The 16,125-nt window shown below is 34.0% G+C and overlaps 1 protein-coding gene across 8 annotated transcripts in view; it reads right to left on the bottom strand.

Annotated features, from left to right (window-relative positions):
- The window catches only part of DYNC1I2 (dynein cytoplasmic 1 intermediate chain 2), a 60,953-nt gene that overhangs the window by 30,968 nt on the left and 13,860 nt on the right, over positions 1-16,125 (bottom strand). For 4 of the 8 annotated variants that reach the window (XM_054477002.1, XM_054477005.2, XM_054477003.2 and 1 more), the window contains exons 4-6: positions 10,024-10,114; positions 4,566-4,625; positions 1,950-2,065 (exon numbers count right to left, since the gene is read on the bottom strand). In XM_054477002.1, coding sequence (XP_054332977.1) covers positions 1,950-2,065; positions 4,566-4,625; positions 10,024-10,114 — 267 coding nt within the window. The remainder of the gene's footprint in view (positions 1-1,949; positions 2,066-4,565; positions 4,626-10,023; positions 10,115-16,125) is intronic. The other 4 variants (XM_054477009.1, XM_054477011.2, XM_054477007.2 and 1 more) reach the window with 1 other exon arrangement.

The raw sequence follows: 16,125 nt of genomic DNA, 5'->3' as shown, positions 1-16,125 counted from the left end.
TGTAATCCCAGCACTTTGGGAGGCCAAGGTGGGTGGATCACCTGAGGTCAAGAGTTCGAGACCAGCCTGGTCAACATGGTGAAACCCCATCTCTACTAAAAATACAAAAAATTAGCCGGGCGTGGTGGCAGGCGCCTGTAATCCCAGCTACTCAGGAAGCTGAGGTGGGAGAACTGAGCCAAGATGGCGCCACTGCACTCCAGCCTGGGTGTCAGAGCAAGAGTCCGTCTCAAAAAAAAAAAAAACAAAAAAAAAACACTTGAACAAAAATGTTATACCAATTTCCTCAAAATTTTGAAAGTGTAATTATATGTATCACAATGTTGCCTCCTTTTGAGAAGAGTGAAAGGAAAAGTTTAATGTATTTATTTCATTTCCATCCTCAGAGGGCAGCAAAAGGAGAGTAGTTAAAAGTGTCTGTGATGATCTACTATTAAGTCAAAAGGTTGTAAATAGTTACAATCCTAATTTTCTTTTTTTTTTTTTAAACGGAGTCTCACTCTGTTGCCCAGGCTGGAGTGCAGTGGCGCAATCTTGGTGCACTGTAACCTCTGCCTCCTGGGTTTAAGCAATTCTTCTGCCTCAGCCTCCAGAGTAGATGGGATTACAGGCACCCACCACCACGCCCGGCTAATTTTTGTAGTTTTAGTAGGGACAACGTTTCACCATGTTGTTCAGGCTGGTCTTGAACTCCTAATCTTAAGCAATCCACCTGCCTTGGTCTCCCAAAGTGCTAGTACGGGTGTGAGCCACCACGTCCGGCCACAATCCTAACTTTTTTTAGGTTTAGGCAAATACGAAAATTTAAAGATTTTCTTTGGTAGTAGACAGGGATTTCAAGGATTTCTCCTCACTTTTGCTTACCTGTATTTCCTGGCTTTCTGCAATGAATATAACTTTTGTTTTTCCTTAATGGAGAAACATGGTAATTTAATTAAAAATTTAAAAATACATTAATTTAAACATTTGATAAAATTTCTATTCCAAAATTGTTAACAGCTCTAAAATCCATAACTCATTTGGTGGTAAACTCTGACATGGTAAAGTCAGAGGCAAAGCTATTTATAATCATTACTTATCTCACTTAGTATGTTCATATGCTTTGCTGCCAAAATATTAATGCCCAAAATACTACTAGAGTGTTAACATATGATACATATATTTTATTACTTTTACATAATCTGAAAAATTTGGAATTCTAATATATATGTGGCCCCAAAAGCTTCAGATAAGACACTGTGAAGTGTATTAGGGATCTCACATAAATCTTTTTTTTTTTTTTGTATGATATAAATTCATTAGCCTCACTGGGAAAATGAGATCATAGTACTTTATGCTTGAATCGTTAGCTATTTGTAATGCTTTCTGGTCTAAGAACCAAAGGGTCTCCACATTCAATAGGTCTGTGCATACGTCCCCATACTATACACAAATTACAGGCTACTAACTAATCAACAAAATAGAGCCCCTATATCATGAAAGAAAAAATTTAAGAATTAAGTCTAGATTTGTTCATTAGTGTGAATAACATCAGGGTACAGTATGCTATTCAGAAAAAATTTACATGACTTTGTTTACTATGGGATCCACTCTCTTTTGGGGAAGAATTATGCTCAATGACAGAAATAGAAAATTCTTAAGCTTTTTGGCTTCTAAAAGCAGTATACATTAATGACAAAATAAGGGCTGAAAGACTTAAATTTATGTCAACAAAATTAAGAAACCACACATACAGCTTACAACGTTAACTTCTAATAGGTTTTAAAACTCAAAAAAATGAAGACATAAATACACAAACTGTAAAGCATTAGTTTTCTCATGTTTCCCTAAGAAAATATGCCAAAACAAAAAGCAAAAAAGAAATAAAACAAAAATCAAAGGAAGAAAAAAAGAATCTATGTATTTAACATAGGTGCTCAATGACAATTATACTAAGGATAGATATTCACCTTCTTTGGGTTGAGCCATAACTGGAGTCTGAGTTTCCTTTGTATATGTGACAATTTCTCGAGGAGGAAAGTCGACTTGCGTGATTTTAGCCATTCCAAGTTTAATAGGTCCTCGTCTAAATTAAGTAAATACAAACAATACATTTTAACTACATCAAACCATGTTATTTTAAAAAATTAAGAAACAGTCATTTGCACCCAACATTGTAATTTCAATCCATTTTATTCAAGAAATTTTAGATTAACAATAAATTGGCTTTATTTTAGCAAAAGAATGAGAAGGTAGCAAAAGCAAAAGATATTTCTGAATCATTCAGTGTTTTTATTTTTCATTTTAAAAAGGCAAGTAATTTCATTTTTTAGAACAAATGTGCGGGCAATAATGAAGAGAATAGGAACTTCAGAGTGGACCACTGAATAAGGTTGTTGTAAGAAATGGTTTCAGCTGGGATATGGTTCTTTCTGGACTCTTTTTAAGAATCAGACTGGATATCACTCAGACCACATTTAGCTGATCGCACCACTAGGAGAATTCAGCTTTATGACTGAAAAACAGGTTTCTGTTTAAAGCTTTTTTTCTATTTATATTTGGCAGAAATTGAGAATTACACTATCAATTTGGACTTTAAAATGAAATATTTAAAACTTTTAAATCTCTAATCTCTGCATGATCAATATTGTCCTTGATTCACATATGGACAAACTAAGGTCCAGATATTCTACATTTACACTGAAGCGACAGATCTTTTGAATACCATAAATCTACTAAAGTCACTTCTGTTTAAGTTAAATACAAGGTATACATTCTTTTTTGACAATGGAAGAGAGCTGTGGCTGAGGAAAATGAACCAAAAGAAAAATATATTTTATTAGCTATCTGGGAGATCTTTTATTGGTTTTATTAGATGTTTAAATTCTAAACCAAATAAAGTACGCTTCCAGACTCCCAAAAAAGTTCTCAGTGATGAAGCTGCCTTAAAAGGATATACAATAAAGACAATGCTGCAACTTTCAGAATATAAAGCAGGCTATCACTGGTAATATAACTTTTTTCTTATATAAATATTCTTTTCAGTTCTATTTAGTAACTAAATCCAAGTCCTATACAATCTAATAAAGCATAATAAAGTATTATAAAGTATAAAGTATAATAAAATTAGTACATTTTAAAAATTAATGTTCCAAAATGTGGGCCATAACAATTTTTTAATGTCTTTTCTAGTTTAGAAATAAAAAAGAAAGGGGAAAAAAAGTATACTCAAAAAATTAAGTGGACAATTTAAGTAATCTGAAGTAATCTAGAAGTCTAAGAATAAAATTTGAAATAAGAAACTTTATATTCTGATTTTTAAGATGCAAATTATATAAAAAGTAAATCACTCACATAGCTGGAAAAAAATCGTCAAGCCAACAATATTAGGAACCAGTTACCAACTTGAATGCATACAGAGTCTAACAGAAAAAACCATAATACTAAACAAACAAAATATTCCAAGATTTTATAGGAGGAGGTGGGTAGGGAAGTAATACCTCACTTATCCAAAAGCCACTTTTACTGAAAATAAGGAAGCAATGGGAGGCAGGAGGGGGAAGCCTCAGTGTGGCCAATACAGAGGGCTTCCAGTTCATGTACAAGAAACTCATATATTTTTCTTACATGCCTCAAATCAAGGCTTATTTACCTTACTTTAGACACAATTCCAAAAGGTATATTCATATGTTTTCGAAGCTGTAAATTATCAGGGGAAAAGGGCTATCTGAGTCAGGCAAAATGGCAGCAGCAAACATTTATAATTTGCATTAGAATCTAGAATAAATAATTGAATGAATGAATGGATGAATAATCTTATCTCTATGTCAACAAAATTTAAAAAACATACATACAGCTTACAACACTAACTTCTAAAAGAACAAGTTTTAAAACTCTAAAAAAAAGACATACAGAAACTATAAAGCATTAGTTTTCTAACGTTTCGCTAAGAAAATATGCCAAAAAACAAAAGCAAAAAACAAAACAAAAATAAAAGGAAGAAAGAAAAGAATCTATTTATTTAACCTAGGGGCTCAATGACAATTATATTAAGAATATTCATCCATACATTCTATGAATAATCTATTAATCCATTCATTCACTCATTTATTTATTCTAGATTCATGAATAGTTTTATTCTAGATTCATGAATAAATAGTAATGAATGAATGAATAGTGTAAGGACCAGCATCTCCGTTATTCTCAAAATCTTAGAAATCATCAGTGAATTTTAATACAGAAAAATAAATTAATATTCATATCAAGTAACCCTGAAAAGGTTCAATTACATGTAGAATATTAGAAAAAGTCTGAGAAGTTTTTTAATACATCCTAGAAAACTTGTATTAAAAATATAGAAATAATTTTAAACATTTGGACACTTAAATGGACTCAGGGTACCTAGAACATCACATAGAATATTCTTTCACTAAAGATACTGGATAAATGAGGTGTCACAGTAAAATATAACTCTTGTCCTTACTACATGATACAATATTATAAACTTAAGCAAAATAAAATTAGGACAGTTTCACAAAGAATCAAATTCATTATAAAACAGGGAAGGTAAAAAATCTATTCAATACCCCAAATCGGAATCTGAGTGAAGCTGAAGAACTGATGGATCTGTATCCCAATGCAGCGTCCTAAATGGTTGTAGGACAACCATGAAGCATTAGCAAAAAAGGCCATAAGTTAGTCAAGCAAATACATTCTATGAATAGCTAAAGCTAAAGTACTATTCACAATTTAAAAACACACGTTCTGGTTAGTATTAAAAAAAAAAAATCAAAAACAAAACAAGAAATCCACCAGGTCACTCAATCATCTAGTGCATGCAATAGGCTTCCTATGGTTAAAGATGCAAGCATACGAGCCAGAATAGTTAAAAGACATTATTTGCAGATTATGGGAAACTAATATTGCATAATAATAGATCTGCTTTAGAACAACTAAAGTCAGACAACCCAAGTTAATTATTTATGGATAACAAGCTAGGCTATAAAATGGTTGAAATTTTAAGATTCCTAATGAAAACAAACACATTTAAACATCTTAGTTAACATATTCTAATCTTCCCCAAAGCATTACATGTGTGCAGGAAATTGTCATACTGGTAAAGGAAATGAGTCAACACATAAGCCTTTTGGTAATAAAACCAAAGACTATCCCACTGGGATACAAAATAGCTAAAGTTTCCAAAATGTGACCCTTCTGTAATTTATGGGTTAAGCACTGCCTTGGGCTTACATATCATCTGCTTAAAGAAAACAACTAAAGATTTCTGTCTCTAGGAAAAAATAGATTTTTCCCTGGAAAAATATTTTATGTTCAAATGTCAATCCTAAATATTGAGTGATAAGTTTTAGCATCGCCTGCTGGCTAAGTAACTTAGACAGGATCTTTTCCACTTAAGCCAAACTTAGTTACTAATAAAACAAAAGGTACTTTATCATACTGGCATTTATATAGGTTAGCAATACATAAGATAATTATGTATGGTACTGTATAATGCTCATAGTCCCCACTAAAAAAAGTTAAGCACAATACATTTAGTATTACCATTTTTGTCAAATATATTTTTCACTTATGTAAGACATTATAATGTATAACTAGTTTTAGTTGCTACAATGTTTTAATACAACAAATGGTTTCTCTACCTGCCTATATAATTTATCAAGAAAAATAATAATGAATTAATCTAGAGAAAGCCTTCATTTAAAAAATATAAAGAAAGATCTTGGAATTTAAACAAGGTTATGTGTATGCAATGTAAGAAGCAGCCACAGTGAAGATCTACTTTGTATTAAGCAATGAATAGCAACAAGCTTAGGCTTTGTTAAATCAAAAGTTCTATGAGATGGTCTCCAAGAAATGTTCTGTCATTTACATTATGTAAGAGCTCTGTTATCAATGACATAAAATTCCTTGTTGAGGATGTCATTTTAGTCTAAAATCAAGTAAGACTGTACCTCAAAATACAGCCAGTACTGAAAATGCACTGGACATACATGTACATGATTACATTTATTAGGGGCATCTTCAGGCACATAGAGTACAATTCCAAGTACAAAGCTTGAGAAGTAAACTGATCAAAAATGGAAAAATGGGCCGGGTGCGGTGGCTCACACTGGTCATCCTGGCACTTTGGGAGGCCGAGGTGGGCAGATCACTTGAGGTCAGGAGTTCAAGACCAGCCTGGCCAATGTGATGAAACCCCGTCTCTACTAAAAATCAAAAAGTAGCTGGAAACCATCATTCTCAGCAAACTATCGCAAGGACAAAAAACCAAACACCGCATGTTCTCACTCACAGGTGGGAATTGAACAATGAGAACACTTGGACATAGGAAGGAGAACATCACACACCGGGACCTGTCATGGGGTAGGGGGAGGGCGGAGGGATAGCATTAGGAGACATACCTAATGTAAATGACGAGTTAATGAGTGCAGCACACCAACATGGCACAAGTATACATATGTAACAAACCTGCACATTGTGCACATGTACCCTAGAACTTAAAAGTATTAAAAAAAAAAAAAAAAGTAGCTGGGTATGGTGACACACACCTGCAATCCCAGCTACTGGGGAGACTGAGGCAGGAGAATTGCTTGAACCCAGGAGGCAGAGATTGAAGTGAGCCAAGATCACGCCATTGCACCCCAGCCCGGACAACAGAGCAAGACTCTGACTCAAAAAAGAAAAAAAAAAAAAAAAAAAGGAAAAAAGGAAGAGGCCTGGATTACCCCACTGAATAACTGTTCCTAAATTTTTGAGATAACAAATGTAATGCAGCTTCCTAATCTGCAAAGTTAGAGAGAGATCATTTCTCACGACCTTTTATATTTATTCATAAATTACCACCAGTCCCAACAGAAATTCTTGGCACTTAAAGTGATTCAAACATTTTTAGACAGCATATTTTATAATGTCTTCTCTATTCCTACTCCGAGTGTACTAATCTTAGACCTTCTTGGCCAACTGAAGTTGCACGTACAGGTGCATGCACACATCTCACACGTCTTCATGTATTTTCCTATTATATTTCTTCTAATTGTCTTTATTCTTACATTAACATCGTGTTTCCTCAATATGAGTTCATTAGGTTTCATTCTCAGACCTGGGCACTCTTTTTAAATGTCACATATTTAGAAATCCATTATTTCACTGCCAATATCACCATCACAATATTAATTACCTCTATGAAAGCTGGATATGATTTAGTAGAATTCATCATTTTCTATTATTTTGTGTGTGTGTGTGTGTGTGTGTGTGTGTATACATAAAAATGAATATAACTCAGCCCTCTTGAAAATTAATGTTTCCAAGTGAGTCGTGCTCTCAAAGGAGACAATGTACATATTAAGGTTAAAAAGATGTGGCTGGGTGCAGTGGCTCAAGCCTGCAACCCCAGCACTTTGGGAGGTTGAGGTGGGTGGATCACCTGAGGTCAAGAGTTCGAGACCAGCCTGGCCAACATGGTGAAACCCTGTCTTTACTAAAAATACAAAATTAGCTGGGCGCGGTGGTGCATGCTTGTAATCCCAGTTACTTGGGAGGCTGAGGCAGGAGAATCGCTTGAACCTGGGAGGCGGAGGTTGCAGTGAGCCAAGATCGTGCCACTGCACTCCAGCCTGGGCAACAAGAAGGAAACGCCATCTCAAAGAAAAAAAGAAAGATGTAAGGTCACCTCACTCAAAAAGAGGATTTTTCTCTCCATTAAACTCACAAGAAACCAATTTTGTATTCATTATCTAACAAGAACAAATACTTTAAAAAATATTAATTATTTGCTTTTGTGTTTTACAATTTATCATTAAAAAAAACTATGCTTCACACTAAACATAGGTTAGCACACTGCCCTTAGGGCTTTTCAATAAAGTCAACAGTATCTTTAAATTAATGATGTAATCACTACAATGTAAATTCTATGAAAGCAAGGACCATGAATGTTTTATCTTCTGCGGTAAACCACAGTATTTAATAAAGTCGGTAACTTAATGAATATTTGTTCTATACATGAATAAATATTTTTCTTACCATTATTACTCCCTGTATTAATTTACAATATTCTAAAAGGTCTCTAATAATCTCTGGGTTGTCCATAAAACTCATGGGGACATGTTTTAATTCACATTAATTTAAAAAACTTAAGTGTCAAAGTACTTTTGAAAGCTAACTTGCTGACACTGAATTAAAATAATCTACTATTCAAAATCAGGAACAATGAGTCATAATGTACACAGTATAGTATCTACATAAAAATAATGTATAATATCAAATAAAGACATTTAATAAATATAGTAATTTTTTATCTTGGGAAATATTTTTACTATGGTAACGTTGTAGAAGGGAAAAAAAATGCTTTCACTTAAAAATGCCAGTTGATTATTAATTATCTAAAGGAATAGTGGCTGGGTGCAGTGGCTCATGCCTATAATCCCAGCACTTTGGGAGGCCAAGGTGGGTGGATCACTTGAGTCTGGGAATTCGAGTCCAGCCTGGGCAATATGGCAAAACCCTGTCTCTACAAAAAATACAAAAATTAGCCAGGCATGGTGGCGCGTGCCTGCAGTCCCAGCTACTCGGGAGGCTGATGTGGGAAGATCGTTTGAGCCCAGGAGGCAGAGGTTGCAGTGAGCCAAGACTGTGCCACTGCACTCCAGTCTGGGTGACAGAGACCCTGTCTGCAAAAAAAAATAAAAAATAAAGGAATAATGACGTATTTGTATAAAAATATAGAAGTACAAAATATGAAAAAAATTTTAACCCTATAAAAATGAATTTACACTAGACAAATTGTCTCTATTCTGTAATACATACTATTTTATAAGGTAATAACATTATTTCTAAAAAGAAAATTTTGATTTTTCTTAAATGAAAGAGTTATGTCATTTACCTCCAAAGACAGTACAGCTTAGATTTGCAATTTTGGTTCTATTTGGAAAGCACTTCTCAAATTCAAGCTGGCAAGCTTTATGTACCTTTTAATTGTTAATGATAACCTGATTATTCAAGAGCTGATTGAAGTATTGAGTTTACAGATCATCCAGACACCTTGCTTTTTTTTTCTTGCCCTGTCTTTTAGATATTTATTACTGGTTTGTAACTTCAACTAGAGGGACTCAGGCACAAAAAGCATAAAACTTCTAACAGCTTATGTCTGATTAAAAGGTGTGTTAAGAGATTTTCTTGGTGAGGACATGCAACTTCCTGGCCCAAAATAAGCATTCTTAATCAGCTGTGGATTTTGACTACCTATGTTTAATTTCATTTCAGAAGTCAAAAAGTACGATACCATTTAATACTCACTATTTTGTGTGTGTGTGTGTGTGTGTGTGACAAAGAGGAGTAGGTAGTAATACTTTTCCCAATATGATCTTTGAAAGAAAGCTGAAATCTTACTGAACTTTTGAAAAGCAAGTCCCAACATGTATGCAGGATCCTAAAACAAACACGAAATGTAATTTTACAAGGAAGATGCAAGTTCAGGAATGCTTGACAGTAAACATTCTCAATGTTGTCCTTAGCAGTTATTCCTTACTCTTGACATTTTATGCATTATTATTCTCTATCTTAATTAGCAGAACTAATGACTTAATAGAACAGAATTGAGCTGTTTAACAGAATTGTTTACATTTTCAATTACTGACTGGGGAATCAAGCACGAGAGAGGTTTTACATTATTTACACCCAAAACATTCACGTAATAACCAACAAAAAGTTTGTTTAAACAGAAAAATCTAAATGCATTAATATCTCTATTTTTAATATAAAATAATTAGCATAAAACCGGTTGACTATTTAGTACTAAGTTAATTAAATGTGACAGTTAAAATATTGTTTAAAAAAAACAAAAAAACAAAACAAAAAAAAACACCTTTTTTTCCCCCCAACGTCCAACAGAGAATTTCTATGCCATTTTAGATTTTAAAATGTTAGGACTAACTCGACGCAACTATTTAGAGTCCCTTTAAAGTATCAACAGTATTTGGGCACTGAATGCATTCTATCATTAAAACATTAAAAGGAAAATTACTGTACCTAGATCCCACGGCGCCATCTCCAGAGTCTTGGCTTCCAGCTTCACTTGGAGTGCTCACAGATTTGGAGGATGGAGACATAGGAGGAGGGACTAAATAGTGAAATAGACAGGTATCCGCTGTTACTACACGGAGAGGTTGCTCAGCTTATGACGTTTCAAAAATAATTTAATGAAGTAATTAACAAAAGAGAAAAAAACAATGGCAAACCAAAAATCAAAAATATATGAATGAAAATGAACAGCAGAAAGAAAGGGGAAAAGACAAAAAGTTAACAATGCATGCTGAAGATTCATGCAATTTTTCTGGCAAAATGCATTTGAGCTTTATAATTTTTTTAAAAAGGCAAGATTATGGAAGGATGCATCTTCATCTCATCCATCACCAAATGTGGCCACTAATTTTCAAAGGAGAGCATTCCTTCTCCCCCTTGTAACTTTTCACTTTTAATATCACCAGATTATAAATATTATTTACAATTGCTGCCAACATTCAACTCTGAAATATGTTTCATTAAGTTATTTAATCTCTGGTTTCTCAAGATTTATTTTAAAATATTAACTTTGGTCTATTAATTTTTTCTTTCAAAAAGTAATGTTTAAAATGATTTCACTGCCTCCCCCGCCAAAAAACATGTCAATTTAGAGAAATGACTGCAGCTAAAGGAATGGCTCCTTTAAAATACTCATTAGTTTCCAGCAATTTGGGTGAAAAATGCAAACAGGCCATAAAACAGCATGCCTTCTAGACATTATGCATAACATAAAGTGATGCATGCAAATAAACAAGGCAAGACTTATGGGAACTTCCTTACCCCAGTATTCAGAAAAAACTGAAGTGTACAGACAAAGATACAGACACCCAAAATATTCTTAATCCCTTCTTATAGAAAAATACACATTTTTCATAGTATATAAAATAAACAGCAAGTGCTTTCCCCTAGATCCTCAACTTTTAACATTATATAACAACAGCTGAACGTGCACATTTCATGCTATGACATTTGTAAAACTTTTTGATTACCGTTGCAGGGAGTATAGGAGGATCATCACTGCCATCTTCTGGTTAAATTTTATCATAAATGTCCCCAATCCCAAGTATCTTTTCAAAATAATTTTTCAGTGTATGATACTAAGTGACTAATACAGTTTAAGTTGAGCTGAAAGCCCTTCTTTTAACAGCCTACTGAAAAGAAGGCAAGTTCCTAGTTATATAGGAACTAAAGAAATAAGTATTTAATTAAAAGTCTGTGTTTTTTTAGGATAGTCATATTCATTGAACCTTAAAATTATGTCTAAATGTTTATACACGCTGCAGTAAAAACAGTGGGTTTGGTAATCTATCAAAACATATAATATATTATGATGGCTCACATCTTAAACCTAAGTATAAAACTGATCATCCTTATTTTTTCAATGGTAAATTCTAATTGACACCAATAAGATTAGAAGAAAAAAAAATCACAACTAGAATATTTCTTTCCTAAGATACAGTGGCTAACTGCTTACATTTCAAAGGACTATAAAAACATAATCAACGTTTCTAATATTGTGATTAAATCTGTCAGAAACAACTATAAGACCAGATAGCTTCCTATAGTTTACATGCAGGTGGCACTGTGCTAGGTGCTGTATGTATAATTCAAAGTAGCTAAAAATGATTTTCATCTAAAGTAGAAGAATACTGACGTCCCTTAATTTATCTTAGGTTACATTTCTTCATCTTTTTGTCCATCTTTCACTGTGAGGCTTCCCCTAGTCTAAGTCCCAACTGATACAGGAATAGAGTAATACTTAACAGTTGTTTGCCTACTGTGCTGTAAACACAAATAAATGTTTATTACAGTGAGGCACCACAATGTTTTCAAGATTTTTAAAGAAGAAATTTTGTATGCTTTAAATTACATACCTAATTTCATACTCAGAAAAACAATTTTTCCAAGTGTACCTATCAGAGGTTGGAGGAAAATTAGTAAAATTCCCATCAATCTATTTGTGATGAACTAGAGAATTCTTTTTCAGTTTAACATGCTTTTCCCCCTTTCTGATGATTTCAAATATCAATGACTCCACTGAACAAGTTCAACAGTATTTTACTTGGTTAAAGACTACATTTTTAAAAAATGTTAATCAAAATTCTTTACAGAAACAGGCTAAATACTAATTATACAGATAAATAGATACATTAACAGCCAGTTCTGAAATAAAAGTTTCAGAAATAAAAAATAAATCAAAAGGGTGATGCTACCACATTATCACAGTTTCTTAGCCAAAGGCAAAATAAATCAGTGACTTCAAATTTGTAATTATATAAATATCTCCATCCCAGAACTATCTTCTTTCTCCCAAATATAGTTTCAAGCCAAATGATGGAAAAGACTCTATAAAGGACTCTTAACTATTATCTGAGCCACAGCTACATTTTGCAGTAATAAATAATGTATACCACAGAAGGGACAATCCTAGAAAAAAATTACTATCATTACAAAAGGAGGAATGTTAATTTTTAAAAAAGGGGAATGATAGTGTTATTTGGTGACTGCTACATTTTAACCCAATTAATCTAGAAAAATCAAAGAATACTAGAATTATGCAAGAAGGCAAATAATACCACTATATTCCCAGACTTCAATAAACCCCTGAGAACAAATGAATGCATGCATTCGGGAGGCAAAAACAAAACAGAAACACTAATCAACTCATAGGTTCTCAAATGTAAAAGACTCACTTCTGGAATTCATTTTTAAGGACGGTTTGTAAGTCTAATCAGCCTTGAAAATAACATAAACCATTACTAATTAATTTTTGCCAAGTATCTGAGATATGATCTGCTTAGTAAGAACAGTGATTCAATCAGATTACCTTTACTCCACAGTTCTGCACACAAAACAGCCTAAAACAGGCTTTAAATGGTATAAAATAAAGGAATTAATATAAACATAGGTGAATATGTTAATGAATTTCAGCTTCTTAGAAGTTTAGAGCACAGATACCTATTCTCTTCTTTGACAACTGTCACAGAAGAAAAAAAAAAGCTAAACCATGGCAGTCACTGATCATGTAAGTAATGTGAAAAAGACTGTACCTCTTTAACTATCCAGGACAAAAAGGCAATCAAGAAAGCCTTTCCTGCCAACTTAGACCTTGGCCTTCCAAGGATATAAAATTAACACTGCTGGCTTCTGGCCTGTGAAGAAACAACTAGAATATTTTTAGACCACAAAGGACCTGGGAATGCACCTAGATTTAGAATTAGCATTAAGTCTGGGTCAACCACTCAGAACTACACAGAAGTCTCAAGGGCAAAGGATGGCACGTAGCTGAATTATTTTTCAAGTAGAAGAAAGCCTCTGGCAAGAAGGGGTTTCTATCAGCAAGAAAGACCTGGAAAAGGTAGACAGCTAAGGAAGGTGAATGGAGGGAATGGGAGTGTTGGTAGAAGACCGTGAAATGGAAGGAGTGAGCTTTTGGGATGCGTGGAACCCAAAGTTGTGAAGTCTCTGCTAAGGTCATCAATGATACTCAGTACTCAAACATAGCCCCCATTACAATAATGCCCCCTTCTGGACACAAGTGTCCTTAGCCTGGAATATTAAAATTTAAATAACTACCTATTTTTCATACCTTACTTTTTTTTTTTGACCTTCTGAAAGATGTTACTTTAAACCTTAACTCTCTGAAATATTAATTTCTCCCTTCCCCTTGCTCCTTCTCTTCATAATGAGGTTTAAATATCCTCTACTAATCTCTCATAAGAGTTTCATTTCCTTTATTCTCCTTGTCAATGTGATTCAGAGCATTACATTAAAAAAAAAAAAGAAATTAATAAGTGAAAATAACATTTTAGCCCGGGTGTGATGTGTCATGCCTATAATCTCAGCACTTTGGGGGACTGAGGCAAAAGGATTCCTTGATCCTAGAAATTTGAGACAAGCCTGGCCAGCATAACAAGACTCTGTCTCTACAAAAAATCAGCTGGGCATGGTGGCACATGGCTGTAGTCCCAGCTACTCAGGAGGCTGAGGTGGGAGGATTGTTTGAGCCCAGGAGGTCAAGGCTGCAGTGAGCCATGGTTGCACCACAGTATTCCAGCCTGGGTAACAGAGTGAGGCGCTGTCTCAAAAAATAATTAAACAATACGATTTTGTTGTTGTCCTAAAGCAGAATGGCTTTAATTCGCCCTTACCAGGTGGCAAGACATATGATCTAGTAATAATGGAACAAAAATTTAGGTGTCTAGCCTGTGATGGCACCAGAGGTAAAAATGTAAGTAATATATTCTCCTTGCTCTCAAGAATCTCTAACAAAAAGTCATCAAGTTACCAAATAATTAAGAATCTATCAGTAGGCAGGGACAGTGACTCATGCCTGTAATCCCAGCATCTTGGAAGGTCAAGGCAGGAGGATCGCTTAAAGCCAGGAGTTTGATACCAGCCTACACACCCAGCCTGTAGAGATGGGTGAGTCCTCATCTCTACAAAAACAAAAAAATTAGATGGCTATGGTAGTGTGAACCTGTAGTCCAAGCTACTTGGGAGGCTGAGGTGAAAGTATTGCTTGAGCCTGGAGGTAGAAGCTGCAGTTTGTGCCACTGTACTCCAACCTGAACAACAGAGTGAGACTCTGTTTAAAAAAAAAAAAAAAAAAACTACCAGCAAAGAAAAGTTATAAAGGTTTGATTAGCTGTATCTCTTTTTTCTTTAAACCAATTGTTTTTAGTAGGAAAAAAAAATCCACTTTAGGAAAACAATAGATTGATTTTTAAAAATAAACCCAGTGTTTTTACACTTCTATGCTTTAAAAATATTTAATAAATACTCAAGGAGTACATTCTATATTGAAAAGAAAAACAAGTATCCATCCTAAGTCATGATACAAAATAGATTTTTTACTGTGGTTTACTGTCATAAAAGGTTTGGAAGCCATGGCCTTCATCCGTATCCTGTATTTTTCAGGCCAAATTACAAATAAATACTGGACTTGTAGGCATATGTTTTAAGGATTATGAAATGCACTTAGCCTAATTTTCTAACGGTAATGAGATCTTCAGAAAGCCTTTAACCCTTCACAGGTTCCATTATAATGGTAAATCTGCCAACAAGAAAGGGAAACATTATTTAGAAATAAGGACCTCAAAGAAAGGAAAAGATGTAGATCTAACTTGAAAACTTAAATTCTTAAATCTAAATACAGTGTTAACCTTTTCTGGGAAGGAACAGCCAACCCTTTGTTCATAGCCATTTGGAGAAACTGGTAATTCAATTGTTAATCAGCTCATGCTGCTTTGATAAACACAATCTCACATACCTTCACATTACTGAAAATTTCAAATAGATATCATAAGCTAAATAAAGTAAAGCAATGACATTTGGCTTGTTTTTCAAAGCATATTTATTTACTGCTCCCTACAATGTTCTATCTTGACCAGAATTGAGTCTCCACTCTTAATTACTGACAGCTAAAAACTCTGAAGTCAAATAGTTTACAATAGATAAGCTAATATTTAATCAAGAGGAAGATACTATTCCGCCCCACTGAGAAAAACCTATGTTGAAAATTATGCCGATAATATATTCTGTAAAAAATTTTTTATTAATAATCTATTTATAAAATGACTGGAGATAAAATATGCTACCTTCCCCACTGTCTTATAACTAATCCAAATATTCAACAAAGTTTAAATCACATATAAAATGTTCTTCAAAATCTTTCTATAGCCAATCATGTTCACTAGGGACATTTTTATTTTAAAAAGTAGCTACTTACTAAATTATCTCTCCATGGCTTAATTTAGTAATAACATTACACTAATAGTATGAGGTTTAATGGTATCTTTCTTCCTTCTCCCTTTCTCTCTCATATCTACACTCATAAACAAACAAACAAAAAAGTTGGCATAAAGAAAAACAGCAAGGGGCTGGGCACAGTGGCTCACGCCTGTAATCCCAGCACTTTGGGAGGACCAGGCGGGCGGATCACTTGAGGTCAGGAGTTCGAGACTAGCCCGGCCAACATGGTGAAACCCCGTCTCTACCAAAAATACAAAAATTAGCTGGGCTTGGTGGCAGATGTCTGTAATCCCAGCTACTCAGGTGGCTGAGGCA

This window comes from Pongo pygmaeus, chromosome 11 (genome assembly GCF_028885625.2).
Source record: "Pongo pygmaeus isolate AG05252 chromosome 11, NHGRI_mPonPyg2-v2.0_pri, whole genome shotgun sequence".
NCBI lineage: Eukaryota > Metazoa > Chordata > Mammalia > Primates > Hominidae > Pongo > Pongo pygmaeus.
The sequence above is the reverse complement of the archived record's forward strand: the minus strand, read 5'-3'. Positions and strand labels throughout refer to the sequence as shown.